The following is a 16,540-nucleotide window of genomic DNA, read 5'->3' as shown; positions in this document are numbered from 1 at the left end:
TTTTTCTCATTTTGTCTGTCATAGTTGAAGTGTACCTATGATGAAAATTACAGGCCTCTCTCATCTTTTTAAGTCGGAGAACTTGCACAATAGGTGGCTGACTAAATACTTTTTTGCCCCACTGTATAGCCAGGGGCACAACAACACTCAGACATAATTTACAAATGAAGCATTTGTGTTTAGTGAGTCCGCCAGATCAGAGGCGGTAGGGATGTTCTCTTGATAAGTGTGTTAGTGGGACCATGTTCCTGTCCTGCTAAGCATTCAAAATGCAACGAGTACTTTTGGGTGTCAGGGAAAATGTATGGAGTAAAAAGTACATTATTTTCTTTAGGAATGTAGTGGAGTAAAAGTTGTCAAAAATATAAACAGTAAAGTACAGATACCTAAAAAAACAACTTAAGTAGTACTTTAAAGTATTTTTACTTAAGTACTTTACACCACTGGTGGATATCAAGATTTTTATTTGGTAACGTCGCACAGTGTGACATGTAATATTCGTAAAAGACTGACTCCTATGTCCAGTGTGGGAAGGCCTTTAAATCACACAACTGACCAAAGATAAGCCTGAACCATCAGCTGCAGAAGTGACCAGTATATGAACTCTCTAACATCATTCACACACTGACACATACAAACCAAAAATTCATATTATCCTTATCCGGTAGCTCAATAGAATCTGTGTCATTGCACAGATTCATTATCCTACTTTCACACTAAATAATTAGTTTTCTTTTCCCACAAGAGCCAATTAAATTTACGTCATAATCCTAGTTTTGAGCAGTCACAAACTTTTTAATTTCCTGTAAAATTCAGCTCTCCTGAGGGCACAGAGTGTTAGAGCTCCACACCGTCAGTTCAAAAATATAGAACGCTAGAGCAAGAAGAGTTGCTTCAAACCTCCACTTAGCACCGTCTCAGAAACACCTCCTTAGAGCCAGAAAAAATGCAACGTCTTCTGCTTCTGTAATTAATGTTTCAGGACCACTGCCCCAATTCGTTTCTCCTCAGCTCTATCCCCACTCTCTGGCAATGTGGAAATCTACATTAAATATTACTACAGCTTGGGTATCCCTTCCATCCTGCTGCAGTCAGCAGTCATCTGAGATTATGTAAGTTTACAAACAGAGGGAGATCCCAAGGCTGGAAGCTCATCAAATATTGAGAGAATCCCTGATGAAGCAGGAACACCACTAGACTGTACTCTGCTGTATCATTCTCTGCTGTACCAGTACAGAGTGCCCTTAATCTAAACCCATGTCTGTGTCCCAGTTGTCCACCCCTTTCCCTAAGTGTGCACTTGCACACTTTCTGTAATGAATCGAAATTGGCTGGATTGGCTAGAAGGAGTTTCCATGATAGGAAGTGTGCAAGTGCACACTTTGGGAAAAGGGTGGAGAATTGGCATTGTGTCATTTAGCCCATCACTTCAGCCATGACCAGAACACAACGTCTCAGCACACTCTAGCAGTGAGTGTGGAGGAGGAGGATGCCTGAACTAAGTTAACCAGGAGGAACCATGGAGGAGCTCTATGGCTGTCCAAAACATCACCAGTCACTGTACAGTGAAATAACCAACTAATAAGTTATCTCCTCTCCCTACTCTGCCTCCTCTCTCTCCACTAACAAGATGTTGTCCTTCTCTCATGCACAATGCCTGATAGTGCATGTACAGCCAGGAGGTTACCAAGAAATTCACAATTTGAAAAGCATGTGAGGTGAATAACCAACATGTGCCACCTTTTGGACCTAAAACAAAATCGCTACAGCATCAGGACTGGTTATGCAACTTGCTACAGTAACTCTTGACATTTCGAGGAACAGACTTTTCAGGATTGAAGCTGGATGTGAATCCTGCTTAAGGAACACTGTTACTTGGGTACCGGTCTCAGTAATGCAGTATGAATATCCATACCCACTTTGATATTCAAATAATGGCTTGTTCAGCAGGGATACCACACTAGGTGACGAAAAAAAGAGCAAGTGTCTATCTTTCTTTTGCATAGAATATCTTTGATTTGATATGTTCCTCGGTCTTTTGTGGAAAAGCAGTACATTTAATATTATGTTATTTAACAAACAATTCCTCTAAAACAGATCTTCTCTGAGAATAAAATGCTAAAGTGGTGTGGTTACAGCAGATGGACAGTTGGTTTGAGCTTTCTTTCAGTCTTTGCCAAATTGATGCAATCACAGGCTCCTTAAGTTCTATAGCAAGAACGCATGATGGAGGTCATACTGTACATGTCATGCTGAACAACCTTACAATGCATTTCCAAATAACACATTAGGGCCAACGACACAACAGTGCCCCATTCCTTTTCAATGGAGGGAAGTGAAGTGGACGAGGGGAACGTTGGGCGATGCGAGCATGGGCAAGGGAGCATGAACAGGGCGTCACCAAAGTTGGGGAAAGCTGAACTTTATACAAATACTCTGTGATATCGCGACACTATGAACCAATTAAAGCTCACTATAGCTTCCAGCCCCTACTGGATTGGCTGTTGATACCTAGCACACTTGCTAGCACCCACATGAGGGAGAAGCTAGAATGGATATCCAAATTATTGTGTTATGCGGGAATCCCATCAGCCTCAGATCCTTCCGTCTTCGTATGCAAAGCAGCTGAGCATTAATGGTAATTCTGTCCTCAGCTATTGAGTGACCAAGCCATGGGAATTTAATGGATAATAGACTCACAGTAAAGACAACCACATAACCAAAACCTCAAACTCAAGGCTCAAACCAATGCAACCAAAATCTATTTGACCAGTATGTCCCATTACTGAACATGACAAATGGTTTTGCAAGAGGGACCTGGTCAATTCTGCAGAAAATCTACAGAGATACACAGACAAACAGAACCGTCTGCAGCACACCAGACCCCTGGTACAGACTATAATACTGCCTCATCTCCTCTGTCACTAAAATCACACTGTGTGAACCCAACGGGAACTCCCTGAGTGAATACCAGCAGGCCACTGCAGCGCTGCAGTGATCAGGATGGTTCTTACAAAGCTACAAATGCCCTGCCGTCCCATCTTCAGTCAGCTGTTCATTCCACCCCAAAAAATAGAATACCATTTTTTGACGGGTTTGAATGTTATTTTATTTTCATGATGGCCTTCATCCATAACTGTCAGTCACACAGTTTTACAGTAATTATGCCAGCCCTAAGCACAATACGGTATGAAAGTGATGCGTAGTTTTACAGTAATTACGCCAGCCCTAAGCACAATACGGTATGAAAGTAATGCGTAGTTTTACAGTAATTATGCCAGCCCTAAGCACAATACGGTATGAAAGTGATGCGTAGTTTTACAGTAATTACGCCAGCCCTAAGCACAATACGGTATGAAAGTAATGCGTAGTTTTACAGTAATTATGCCAGCCCTAAGCACAATACGGTATGAAAGTGATGCATAGTTTTACAGTAATTATGCCAGCCCTAAGCACAATACGGTATGAAAGTGATGCGTAGATTTACAGTAATTATGCCAGCCCTAAGCACAATACGGTATGAAAGTGATTCGTAGTTTTACAGTAAGATGTTTTTGAACGGTGTTCAATGGGTAACATCGTAGCACAATTTGCTTCAGCGCAAAAACGTCATAAAAGGCCTCTCGCAGAAGTAAATTAATCCACAAACAGAAATATAACTTGATATACAGTGAGCTCCAAAAGCATTGGTACAGTGACAATTTTGTTGTTGTTTTGTCTCTGTACTCCAGCACTTTGGATTTGAAATGATACAATGACTATGGGGTTGAAGTGCAGACTGTCAGCTTTAATTTGAGGGTATTTGCATCCATATCGGATAAACCATTTAGAAATGACATAACTTTTTGTACATAGTCCCCCCATTTTAGGGGACCCAAAGTATTGAGACCTGAATGAATCGTGAATAATGATGAGTGAGAAAGTTAGATGCACAATTTGCACATCTGTAATTACCTCACTCATCATAATTCAGATTCATTCAGGACTACTCATAATCATGGTAGCATCCACATGAATGTAGAAGTGTTCCGAACCATATTCTATTCTTACTTACAATAAAAGTGACTCCAAAATGACACAATACATTATTTACCATTCATTTCTATTGGGCACAAAATAATCTGAAACACAACCAACACAAACAGCAAAAGCATCCAACAAATTTGTAGCGTCACAAGTTTGATGTAGTCATTGTGGGCTATGAAAATGGGACCAAATACTCAATGTTCTACTACTTTAACACACAAGTCAATTTGTCCCAATAATGTACAAAAAGTGCTGTAATTTATAAACGGTTCACACGATATGGATGAAAATACCCTCAAATTAATGCTGACAGTCTGCAGTTTAACCTCATAGTCATTGTATCATTTCAAATCCAAAGTTCTAGAATACAAAAAAAAAAGTGTTATTTTCACTCTCTGTTTTCACGAATTTGATGACATAATCATCAAACCCATTCAAGGATTAGGGGATAGGACCTGGAAGAATTACGTAGGATGACATCACTTGCACATCATATAGGTGAGTGAGTTTTGCAATGTTCATTAAAACCACTCCCATGTTTATTAGATCACTTAACAATTAGCATCTCCAACCATTTCCTGACATTTAATCCTCAGAAAGCATTGCAGATTGATTTGTGTAAGCAGTGTGGAGTAGTGTTAACTTAAATGCTTGAAAGTCTCTCTGCTGATTTGGTTTATGTTAATGTAGTACCGTAAACCCTAATCCCCTGTCTATCCCTTTAATCCACTACGATTAGCCTCAGATCATCATTTGGAAAATAATCTCCTGCAATTTGTTCCTACATTACATTTCAGGAAATGCAATAAATGTAACATGTAGGGAGAGGTTGCTGATGTAACCCAGAATCTTGATGGAATTACACAGGGCTGATGAAAATGTGTTAATCAATGAGTCTCTTGAGTGTGTCACTGCTGTCGACGCCATTTTCTACGCTGGTCAGGTCTGAGACATCACTTTGCTAAACATCTTTATCATGTATCAGGGACATCAAAACAGCACAGAAGTGACAAAGGCTGATTGGCATAATACACTTCTGTTAGGGCATTATTACACATTATAAACTGGGTGGTTTGAGCCCTGAATGCTGATTGGCTGAAAGCCGTAGTATATCAGACCCTATACCACGGGTATGATTTCCTTTTTTTTTTTTTACTGTTCTAAATACGTTGGTAACCAGTTTATAATAGCAATAAGGCACCTTGGGGGTTTGTGGTATATGGCCAATATACCACAGCTAATAGCTGTATACCACACCTCCTCTGGCCTTATTGCTTAAGTATAACACTGATCTCCTTAAAAAACAATTAGCCAGATAAGCTGGCTTTGATCACTGCCTTAAAAAATATATAGATTGTTTTTAACCAGGTATGCCAGTTGAGAACAAGTTCTCATTTACAACTGCGACCTGGCCAAGATAAAGCAAAGCAGTGCGACAAAAACAACAACACAGAGTTACACATAAACAAATGTACAGTCAATAATGCAATAGAAAAATCTATGTACTGTGTGTGCAAATGTAGAAGAGTAGGGAGGTAAGACAATAAATAGGACATGGAGGCGAAATAATTACAATTTAGCATTAACATTGAAGTGATAGATGTGCAGATGATGATGTGTAAGTAGAGATACTGGGGTGCAAAAGAGCAAGAGGATAAGTAACAATATGGGGATGAGGTAGTTGTGTGTGCTATTTACAGATTGGCTGTACAGGTACAGTGATCGGTACGCTGCTCTGACAGCTGATGCTTAAAGTTAGAGAGGGAGATATAAGACTCCAGCTTCAGTGATTTTTGCAATTCGTTCCAGTCATTGGCAGCAGAGAACTGGAAGGAAAGGAATAATCAGAGAGATGGAATTATTTTCTACCATGAAAACCAGGTGTGTGAACTTTCTAGTTCACAGAAATTGAGCAATTATTGTGCAACCCCGCTGTAGAGTGTATTCTTCCTGGCTTTTCCTCACACTAAAGGGCTCCTCTACCAGCCAAGGAACAACAGATGAGGTTCATATCAATAAGTGGCTGAGCTGCTCTACTCTGGTACAGTACAGGGACATGGGAGACTTACCTGTCTGTCTAGCTTCTGTTGGCGGAGGTTGCTGCCCTCATCGTCCAAGGTACTGCAGAGAGCGCGAGAGAGAGAGAGAGAGAGAGAGAGAGAGAGAGAGAGAGAGAAGAGATGGTTAAAACAAAACCTCTTTCCATTTCTTTGACATTCTACAGAACAGACACACACTCCAGATAAGAAAAACATGAGTTTCCTCTCCTGTTTGATACACTATGAGAACCACTTGGAAATTATGGAAAAAGGTGATACATTAATCTCTCTCATGAAGCTTTCCTGTGAAGCAGAAAACAACAGGTGATCTCTTGAAAATGCAGTGTCTGTCACTGGAAGAGACGTAGTAGTTATTGGGAGTGACATGTCATGTAGCCTAGGGAGCGACACATAACTCTTACGATTACATTACAAAACGTGTAGAATGACATCATACAGAAATCAGTCAAAACAGCATGTATATGAAGTACTAGGGAAAAGTCTAATCATAATCACAATTGGACTTTGATCTAACGTCTTTATCCTGTGTGATCGGACTATAAAGGCAATGGTAACGCTCTGTCTCAGCCAGTCGCCATCTTTCCCATCCCTCCCACCCCCAAACACGCGCAACCTCTAAATCAGCAATGACACACTCCCTGATTGCCCAATCACTCTGTGTTGCTTGGCATTGCCCAGACCATTTAAACGAAAGGGCTCTTAATTAAAGACAATAAGAGGCTGAAGGTCAGGGGAACAGTGCTTCCTTCAGCTGGGGGAGTGGGGGGGGGGGGGGGGGAACGTGTGTGCCACATACACTGTACATCTCCCTTTCTGAAACACACACAGAAAAACACTCACTAGCGACAGTCAGCAATCAAGTGTGTGAATGTGTTTCAGACAGGTAGATAATGACATAAAACACAGCTGTTACAATGAGGGTCAACTACCGCATTACGATAGAGAAGACATGTTAATTGATATGCATCAGTGGTAAGCTAGAATGTGCATTAGACACCTCTACTCTTCTTGCCCCCACCAACGCCCATTGATGTCAATAACAACGTAGTCTGAACAGTACCCATTGACCCCTCAACAGTGATGCATCAATGCTCTCCCTATTGGGAACAGCGCTGGTGAAGTTCCTAGTGAGTGTGTTATGTGTTTTACCTGCAGTGCAGAGGGATGTCTTAGCAGATATTCTATTTTGATGTTCCCTCCACAGAATAGAGTTTGAATGTTGTGCTGTCTACCAGCATCACATGAATAATCAATGAGGATTGTCATCGTAAAGAAAACAATTAGCTCAAATGTCTTACATTACGTTTTACATAATAAAACAGGGACATATTTTTTGTCTAATACACTCAATATGATACAGGTTTCCAATGGCATTTCTCTGAAATCATGCCAATTCCACAATTTCTGTTGCCAAGTCCTTGATGCAATTTATGCTGTTTTTTCCTTGGTTTAAATATCAAACATTTCCATAGAAATTGGTGATGTATGATTGTTGTGCAAGCACTTGCACTATATTCAAGTAGCCTGTGTGTGTACAGTACGCGTATACGTTTCTTAGTATGCACAATACAGTACATGGCCCACATTTAAAGTTTGTGTACTTTAAAGTGTTAGGCACTTTTTACAGAAGGTAGATATGTAATTGTTAGCTTCTGCGTCCCTCCCTGGCAGTGCTGTGTGTGTTTGGCTGTGACCTGCCGGAGCCAGAGTGAGTCTGATAGTCTGGGCTGCCTCACATGGGATTAAATGAGAGGCCACAGAGGTGCAGCTGAGTCCCGGGTCACCTCCCCTTGTCTCGCCCGGCTCGCCACCAGGCCCCATACATACATTTTTCATAGAAGGCACCAGGCAGGCTCCATCTGATGGGAGAAACTGCTTATCGCTCTGAGAAACCATCCATGAAGGGCTGGCCAGGCCTCCAAGTTGAGAGGAACACCCGCTCTCCCACTGTTCCCCCCTCCCCTCTTCTCAACCCTCAGCTCCCCTTCCATGTCAACCTCCCGCAGGTAAGCAATGTGAATCCGTGGCAGTGCCTGAGCATGTCAGTGTAGTGCGTTGTTTAAGGGCTCTTGTCCCTGAGGACAATTATTGAAGAGGGCACTGCGTCACCTAATACGTCATCCTGTCTATTACCTTTAACACCTAGGCCTACAACGTCAATATCACCTTTATTATCTACATTACTAATGTCACTGACTACTGCTATATCACTCTTATCATCGTAATCTCATCTTAATATAGAAAATATGTAAGAAACATATTTTTTGATGCGTTCTCTTCACAAAGTCACTTGTCATAGAGCACTTAATGATGAACACGCTTAACAAGACAGCAAAAAGCAAAAAGTTAAAATACAAAAGCAAATTAAATTAAATGTTCAATTATTATTTTCTATGAGGAGATTTTATTTAAAGAAAGGAACTTATTAGTTTCCTAGATTGACTGAAATGATAAGAGATATTTTGAACTAATGTTCCTGGTAGGCTCATAGTGAACCAATCCCTATGGTTGCTCTTCCTCTCAGATGAATACTGTCACGGTGTTCTGTATGTGAAGGAGAGTCGGACCAAAATGTGGTGTGTAGATTGCGATCCATGTTTAATAAACAAACGTAAAACACAAATTGATACAAACACTACAAAACAAAGAACGTAACGAAAACCGAAACAGCCCTATCTGGTGAACTACACAGAGACAGGAACAATCACCCACAAACACACAGTGAAACCCAGGCTACCTAAATATGGTTCCCAATCAGAGACAATGACTAACACCTGCCTCTGATTGAGAACCATATCAGGCCAGACATAGAAATAGACAAACTAGACAATGAAACATAGAATGCCCATTCAGCTCACACCCTGACCAACCAAAACATAGAAATATACAAAGTAAACTATGGTCAGGGTGTGACAAATACATCCTCTAATAAGTGGGTTTAGGAACCTTAGACCCTGCCAAATACAAAACCAGGACACTCAAGCGTGTGTGTTTAATGTTGGTGTGTGTATCTGTGTGTGTGCTCTCTTAGAAGCAGCAACATGAGTACGTGTACATACGTACACACAGATCTATCACTACCTTTATTGCTCCATTATAGGAGGCCAGTTCTCCTGACGCAATCTCTCAATGAGATTCATGGCAAGACAGCTCCGTAACTTATAGCAACGAGGAGCCAATAGGAGCAGAGGAAGCCGTGCAACCATGGCAATGGAGCTTCTCTTGGAGGAAACAGCAGTAGCAACAGCAGCAGCCGTAATGCGATCGAGAGCAGACATAAGTCTGTATTTCACCCAAAAATAAGCTAACTGATAAATAACACTGACATTATTAATAATTTGGGGCACATATTGACTTGAGAATGCCTAGAATCAGCAGAATGCATTACCAATGTATGGAGAGACATGCAGGGGTCACACAGAGCAAAACAATGGCTGCTGCTTCCCAAGGTGGTAGTAGTGGAGAAAATACACTTTGGGGGAAAAGAGCAGAGCTTTTTATGGATTCTACTACACCAGATTCTGCATGAGAAAATCCCCATGTAATTGGATTACAGTGAAACGGTGCCATATATTCCCCAAATAGACTTTCATATGAGCTTTACAGTTAAACTTTAAGACTCACCAATAATACAGTAACCTACACAACATTGGAATTGGATGTGTACTTCAGTTTAAGGATATTTTTAAAAAAGTGGGTCAATAGGTACACGATAAAGACAGGTCCAAAACATTTTCACATGAATAACCAGTCATAACTACTACAGTTATTATAAAGCACTAAAAGATACAGTGAGGCTGTCATCATTGTTGAATGACAAAATCAAAGAAACATAAATTAGATCCTACCACACACCAATGACCACAACAGACCATTCACTAAGCCCTGCCCCCCTTGGTTACTGTTGCAACCTCAGACAACATTTTCCAGGGAAGCCCAATTCCCCCTTCTAACTACTGCTGAAATCCCCTAACAATGATCTCAAAATGCGTTTTTAATACACAATGAAATTAAACACAGAATACTACCCTTTACTAACTAGGAAACTCTGGTATGTTGTGGTGGACTGGATTACAATTGCTTCATGGGAACCTGATAAAATTATGTTAACGTGGCTAGCCACTGAATGGCTCTGAATTAAAGAGATTCTCCGGTACACCAGTATATTTTTAGCCAGTAGTTCATGAGCAGTGGCGGCACCTTCACCCCAATAAAGAAAAAAGTGTATTACTAAACTCAGCTGATCGTCCTCGCAGAAGCAGACCACATGTAACAACACCTGCTCAGGATCGGTACATCCGAATATCACACCTGCGGGACAGGTACAGGATGGCAACAACAACTGCCCGAGTTATGCCAGGAATGCACAATCCCTCAATTAGTGCTCAGACTGTCCGCAATAGGCTGAGAGAGGCTGGACTGAGTGCTTGTAGGCCTGATGTAAGGCAGGTCCTCACCAGACATCACCGGCAACAACGTCGCCTATGAGCACAAACCCACCATCGCTGGACCAGACAGGACTGGCAAAAAGTGCTATTCACTGACGACTCGCGGTTTTGTCTCACCAGGGGTGATGGTCAGATTCGCGTTTATCGTCGATGGAATGAGCGTTACACCGAGGCCTGTACTCTGGAGTGGGATTGATTTGGAGGTGGAGGGTCCGTCATGGTCTGGGGTGGTGTGTCACAGCATCATCAGACTGAGCTTGTTGTCATTGCAGGCAATCTCAATGCTGTGCGTTACAGGGAAGACATCCTCCCTCATGTGGTACCCTTCCTGCAGGCTCATCCTGACATTACCCTCCAGCATGACAATGCCACCAGCCATACTGCTCGTTCTGTGGGTAATTTCCTGCAACACAGTAATGTCAGTGTTCTGCCATGGCCAGCGAAGAGCCCGGATCTCAATCCCATTGAGCATGTCTGGGACCTGTTGGATCGGAGGGTGAGGGCTAGGGCCATTCCCCCCAGAAATGTCTGGGAACTTGCAGGTACCTTGGTGGAAGAGTGGGGTAACATCTCACAGCAAGAACTGGCAAATCTGGTACAGTCCATGAGGAGGGGATGCACTGCAGTACTTAATGCAACTGGGGGCCACACCAGATACTGACAGTTACTTTTAATTTTGACCCCCCCCCCTTTGTTCAGGGACACATTATTACATTTCTGTTAGTCACATGTCCTGCAGCACTGTAAAGTCCATGGAAAATAAGAGCACCTCCTTCCAGCACTGAGACTAAGAAACACTGTCACCACTGATAAATCCACAATAATTGAGAATTTCAAAAAGCTTTTCTCTACTGCTGGCCATGCTTTCCACCTGGCTACCCCATCCCCGGCAAACAGATCTGCACCCCCTGCAGCAACTGGCCTAAGCCCACCCCCACCCCGCTTCTCCTTCACCCAAATCCAGACAGCTGATGTTCTGAAAGAGCTGCAAAATCTAGATCCCTACAAATCAGCTGGGCTAGACAATCTGGACCCTCTCTTCCTAAAATGATCCGCTGCTATTGTTGCAACCCGAATTACTAGTCTGTTCAACCTCTCTTTCGTATCGTCTGAGATTCCTAAAGATTGGAAAGCGGCCGCGGTCATCCCCCTCTTCAAAGGGGGAGACACTCTAGACCCAAACTGCAACAGACGTATATCCATCCTGCCCTGCCTGTCCTAAACAATATCATAACCGCCATCAATAAAAGGCCATGTGCAGAAGTCTTCATCGACCTGGTCAAGGCTTTTGACTCTGTCAATCACCATGTTCTTATCGGCAGAGAGTTCAGTGAGTCAAATCAGACGGCCTGTTGTCCAGAACTCTGGCAGTCTCTGGGGGTGCCACAGGATTCAATTCCCGGGGCGACTCTTTTCTCTGTATATATCAATGATGTCGTTCTTGCTGCGGGTGATTCTTTGATCCACCTCTACACAGACGACACCAATCTGTACACATCTGGCCCTTCTTTGGACACTGTTTTAACAAACCTCTAAACGAGCTTCAACGCCATACAACACATCCTTCCGTTGCCTCCAACTGCTTTTAAATGCTAGTAAAACAAAGTGCATGCTCTTCAACCAATCACTGCACCCGCCCGCCCGACTAGCATCACTACTCTGGACGGTTCTGAATTAGAACATGTGGACAACTATAAATACCTAGGTGTCTGGCTAGACTGTAAATTCTCCTTCCAGACTCACATTAAGCATCTCCAATCCAATGTTAAATCTAGAATCGGCGTCCTATTTCGCAACAAAGCCTCTTTCACTCATGCTGCCAAACATACCCTCGTGAAATTGAATATCCTACCGATCATCGACTTCGGCGATGTCATTTACAAAATAGCCTCCAACACTCTACTCAGCAAATTGGATGTAGTCTATCACAGTGCCATCCGTTTTGTCACCAAAGCCCCATATACTACCCACCACTGTGACCTGCTCTCGTTGGCTGGTCCTCGCTACATATTCGTCGCCAAACCCACTGCCTCCAGGTCATCTATAAGTCCTTGCTAGGTAAAGCTCTGCCTTATCTCAGCTCACTGGTCACCATAGCAACACCCACCCGTAGCACACCCTCCAGCAGGTATATTTCACTGCTCATCCCAAATCCAACACCTCCTTTGGCTGCCTTTCCTTCCAGTTATCTGCTGCCAATGACTGGAACGAATTGCAAAAATCACTTAAGTTGGAGACTTATATCTCCCTCACTAACTTTAAACGTCAGCTGTCAGAGCAGCTTACCGATCGCTGCAGCTGTACACAGACCATCTGTAAATAGTCCATCCAACCAACTACCTACCTCATCCCCATATTTGTTTTTCTGCTCTTTTGCACACCAGTATCTCTACTTGCACATCCTCATCTGCACATCTATCACTCCAGTGTAAATTGCTAAATTGTAGTTACTTCGCCACTGTTGACCTATTTATTGCCTTACCTCCTGACTTCATTTGCACACACTGTATACAGATTTTTCTATTGTGTTATTGACTGTACAATTGTTTATCCCATGTGTAACTCTGCTGTTTTTGTCGCACTGCTTTTCTTCATCTTGGCCAGGTCGCAGTTGTAAATGATAACTTGTTCCCAACTGGCCTACCTGGTTAAATAAAGGTGAAATAAAATAAAATAGTCTGTGGAACTTGTTCAGTTTATGTCTCAGTTGTTGAATCTTGTTATGTTCATACAAATATTTACACATGTTAAGTTTGCTGAAAATAAACACAGTTGACAGTGAGAGGATGTTCATTTTTTTGCTGAGTTTATATTAAGTTTATGAATAGATGTAAATTCATTCGTTTTTCTCTCTAAATTGTAAAAATATTTTGTGTTTTTTTTCACCTTCCTCCAACCATCTCCTTATTGATCTTACAAATGCCCCTTTTGCCTTATCTTCATACATTCAGTCCATTTCTAGTTGTAAAGAGAATAACGGAGCCTTTCCTTCTTCATCAAGGTCCTCCATAGAGATTAGAGAAAGGATTTCCTTAACAAGTTTATCTTCCCTTTTATGTTCAGCAATTTCTTTACCTCTCTTCCTGGATGTTAGTTTTATTTCATACTTCATTCATTCACAATATTTTCCATAAGACTTAAATAGTTGGGGTTTCCTCCAATTTTCTTGTATAACATCTTTGGCATCCGTCTTGAAACTATCAACGTCCAACAGTCTACTACTGAGTTTCCAATAACTCAGATTCGGTTAACTTCAGATCCATTAACATTTAAAGATAAGAATATAACTTTATGATTGTAGTATCTGGGATCTACATCTGTTTATATTAGTTACTGTGCTGTTACTAAGCAGTAATGCATTAGGGCAGTGTTACGTTACTACACCTAATAGGAAATGCACATGCGCACTGGGGTGCCGGGAACTGTAGAGCACGAGGGGTTTTGACTAAACGAAAACTAACTGTACTCCCGTCTCCTGCCTGGTCATTTCTCCACAACACAAATATTACAATGATCAGTGCGAATTGATGGTTCAATGGATACCTTGACTACAGTATTATCTAATGAATTAGAAACCAACCAGAATCAACCAATTCTTGACTGTCTGGACATGTCCTTGTTACTTCAAATGAAGTCCTTTTTATCAGGATATTTCGATCTCCAAATATCGACTAATCCAAGACCAAGACATAGATTATTTAACTCAGGATTAACAATGCTGGATCTGTTAGCATCTGTTATCTGTCAATCATCACATTAGATACAGAATTAAAATGTCCACCTAAGATAATTTTGATATTCTGAAATACACCTATATTATTAATGTCTTCAAATTCTTGAAATAATATCCTTTTGTTTTTTGTTGTTGTTGGATGCATAAATATTCCCTAATAAAAAATATTTCACTGTTGAAATTCAGTGTTAAAATTAACCAGCGTCCAGAGTGATGAGTCTCACTACTGATGCACCTCTTAAAACTGCTACAGCTACAGAGTGGTTGTTGCCATATAATAACCAGATATTGTTATCCCATTGATTTGTCAAAAAGCTAAATCGGAAGAAAGAACCGTTTGCAATACAGGAAAATAGACATTTGAGTAAATTACGAATACCCCTAACATTATTTGAACAAACTTCAACCAATAACCTTGTTATGCTAATATAAGCTTTTCCTACTGATATGTAACTCAAAAGGATTTCCATCCCATTATTAACCTCTCCAACAAATAACAAACAAATACTGGTCATAAAGTTACCAAAGTATTCTTACTCCCACAAGGGGGAGACATTGTGTAGACTTTACAATAAGCAGTTACTCGCCCATAGTTAATGTTTAGTTTACCAGTCCTCAAGTCAGCCTTTTCTCATTCAAATGTTTGTGTACATTTTTTATAATAAAAGGCAGCTTTTCACCTGGAAATTAGGCAGTTTTTAGGCCTACCAGTTCTGTCCGAAATAGACTCTGGCTCTCTCTCAAATGTTCAGATTTGTCCGCATTTCTTTCCATTCGATGATCACACACTTGCACAAACAAAAAAATGACGTTCTCTGCCTTTCGAGCTGCAGCCACCATCGGCCACAGTTTCTCTCGTGTCACTTTGTCCACTGAGGTCAGATCCTCCGTGAACCTCAATTTTTGCTCAATGAGGAACTCACAATTCTTCGCTCGCCTCCAGAGATGATCCCGTGTAGATCTGTTGGTGAACCGGATGATGGTTGTCCTCTGTCACTTGTCTTGATTCGGGAATGACAGCTCCACAGATGTCAACAACTCTGCATTTGATGTCCTCACCCGCCTGCTCTGGTATTCTATGGAGCCTCAGGTTCCACCTGCGCTGGTATCTCTCTGCCTCATTCACCTTTTGCTCGAATTCAGCCACTTTCTTTTAATTTTCCTGGCAGATAACTTCCACTTTCTTCATGTCGCTTTTGAGGGTTTTCACTTCTCCAAAGATAGTCTGATTTTTTTAATTCTGAAGAGGAGTACCTGAAACCATACTATCGTTTGCTGTTAATTGTCCAACTGATGTTTTCTCCATTTCTTTTCCTTTGGTTCTGGAAGTTAGACAAGCTAGTTCTTGAACTAGATAGCGGATCTGGGCATCTAGTGTTGTCGCTAACTTAATTGTTTTAGAGGTGAATAACTTGCAGAAAGTAATCAATTACTTTGGTAAACAAACTAAAACATATTCATAAGGGTTTTTATGACCTTAGAAATGACCAAGTAGTCACATTTGGGTAAGGAAATCGCGTGCGCCCCCCACACATACATACATACATACATACATACATACATCAATACAGTTGCAGTCAGAAGTTTACATACACTTTGTTTAAATTCATTATAACTTGTCTTTTTTAACCACTCCACAAATTTCTTGTTAACCAACTATAGTTTTAGCAAGTCGGTTAGGACATCTACTTTGTGCATGACACAAGTAATTTTTCCAGCAATTGTTTACAGACAGATTATTTCACTTACAATTCACTGTTTCACAATTCCAGTGGGTCAGAAGTTTACAAACACTAAGTTGACTGTGCCTTTAAACAGCTTGGAAAATTCCTGAAAATTATGTCATGGCTTTAGAGGCCTCTGATAGGCTAATTGAAATTATTTGAGTCAATTGGAGGTGTACCTGTGGATGTATTTAAAGGCATACCTTCAAACTCAGTGCCTCTTTGCTTGACATCATGGGAAAATCTAAAGGAATCAGCCAAGACCTCAGAAAATAAATTGTAGACCTCCACAAGTCTGGTTCATCATTGGGAGCAATTTCCAAATGCCTGAAGGTACCACGTTCATCTGTACAAACAATAGTACGCAAGTATAAACACCACGGGACCACGCAGCCGTCATACCACTCAGGAAGGAGAAGAATTCTGTCTCCTAGAGATGAACGTGCTTTGGTGCAAAAAGTTCAAATCAATCCCAGAACAACAGCATTTGAAGATGCTGGAGGAAACAGGTACAAAAGTATCTATATCCACAGTAAAATGAGTCCTATG

General features: G+C 41.3%; 1 protein-coding gene across 3 annotated transcripts in view; it reads right to left on the bottom strand.

Moving 5' to 3' along the window:
• Positions 1 to 16,540, bottom strand: part of tub (TUB bipartite transcription factor) — a 98,407-nt gene that overhangs the window by 27,814 nt on the left and 54,053 nt on the right. For all 3 annotated transcript variants that reach the window (XM_021607606.3, XM_021607604.3, XM_021607605.3), the window contains exon 2: positions 6,096 to 6,147. In XM_021607606.3, the coding sequence (XP_021463281.1) occupies positions 6,096 to 6,147 (52 nt within the window). The remainder of the gene's footprint in view (positions 1 to 6,095; positions 6,148 to 16,540) is intronic.

This window comes from Oncorhynchus mykiss, chromosome 6 (assembly GCF_057628025.1).
Source record: "Oncorhynchus mykiss isolate SJ-2025 chromosome 6, ASM5762802v1, whole genome shotgun sequence".
NCBI lineage: Eukaryota > Metazoa > Chordata > Actinopteri > Salmoniformes > Salmonidae > Oncorhynchus > Oncorhynchus mykiss.
Note: the sequence above shows the minus strand (reverse complement) of the source record. Positions and strands in the feature narration are given on the sequence as shown.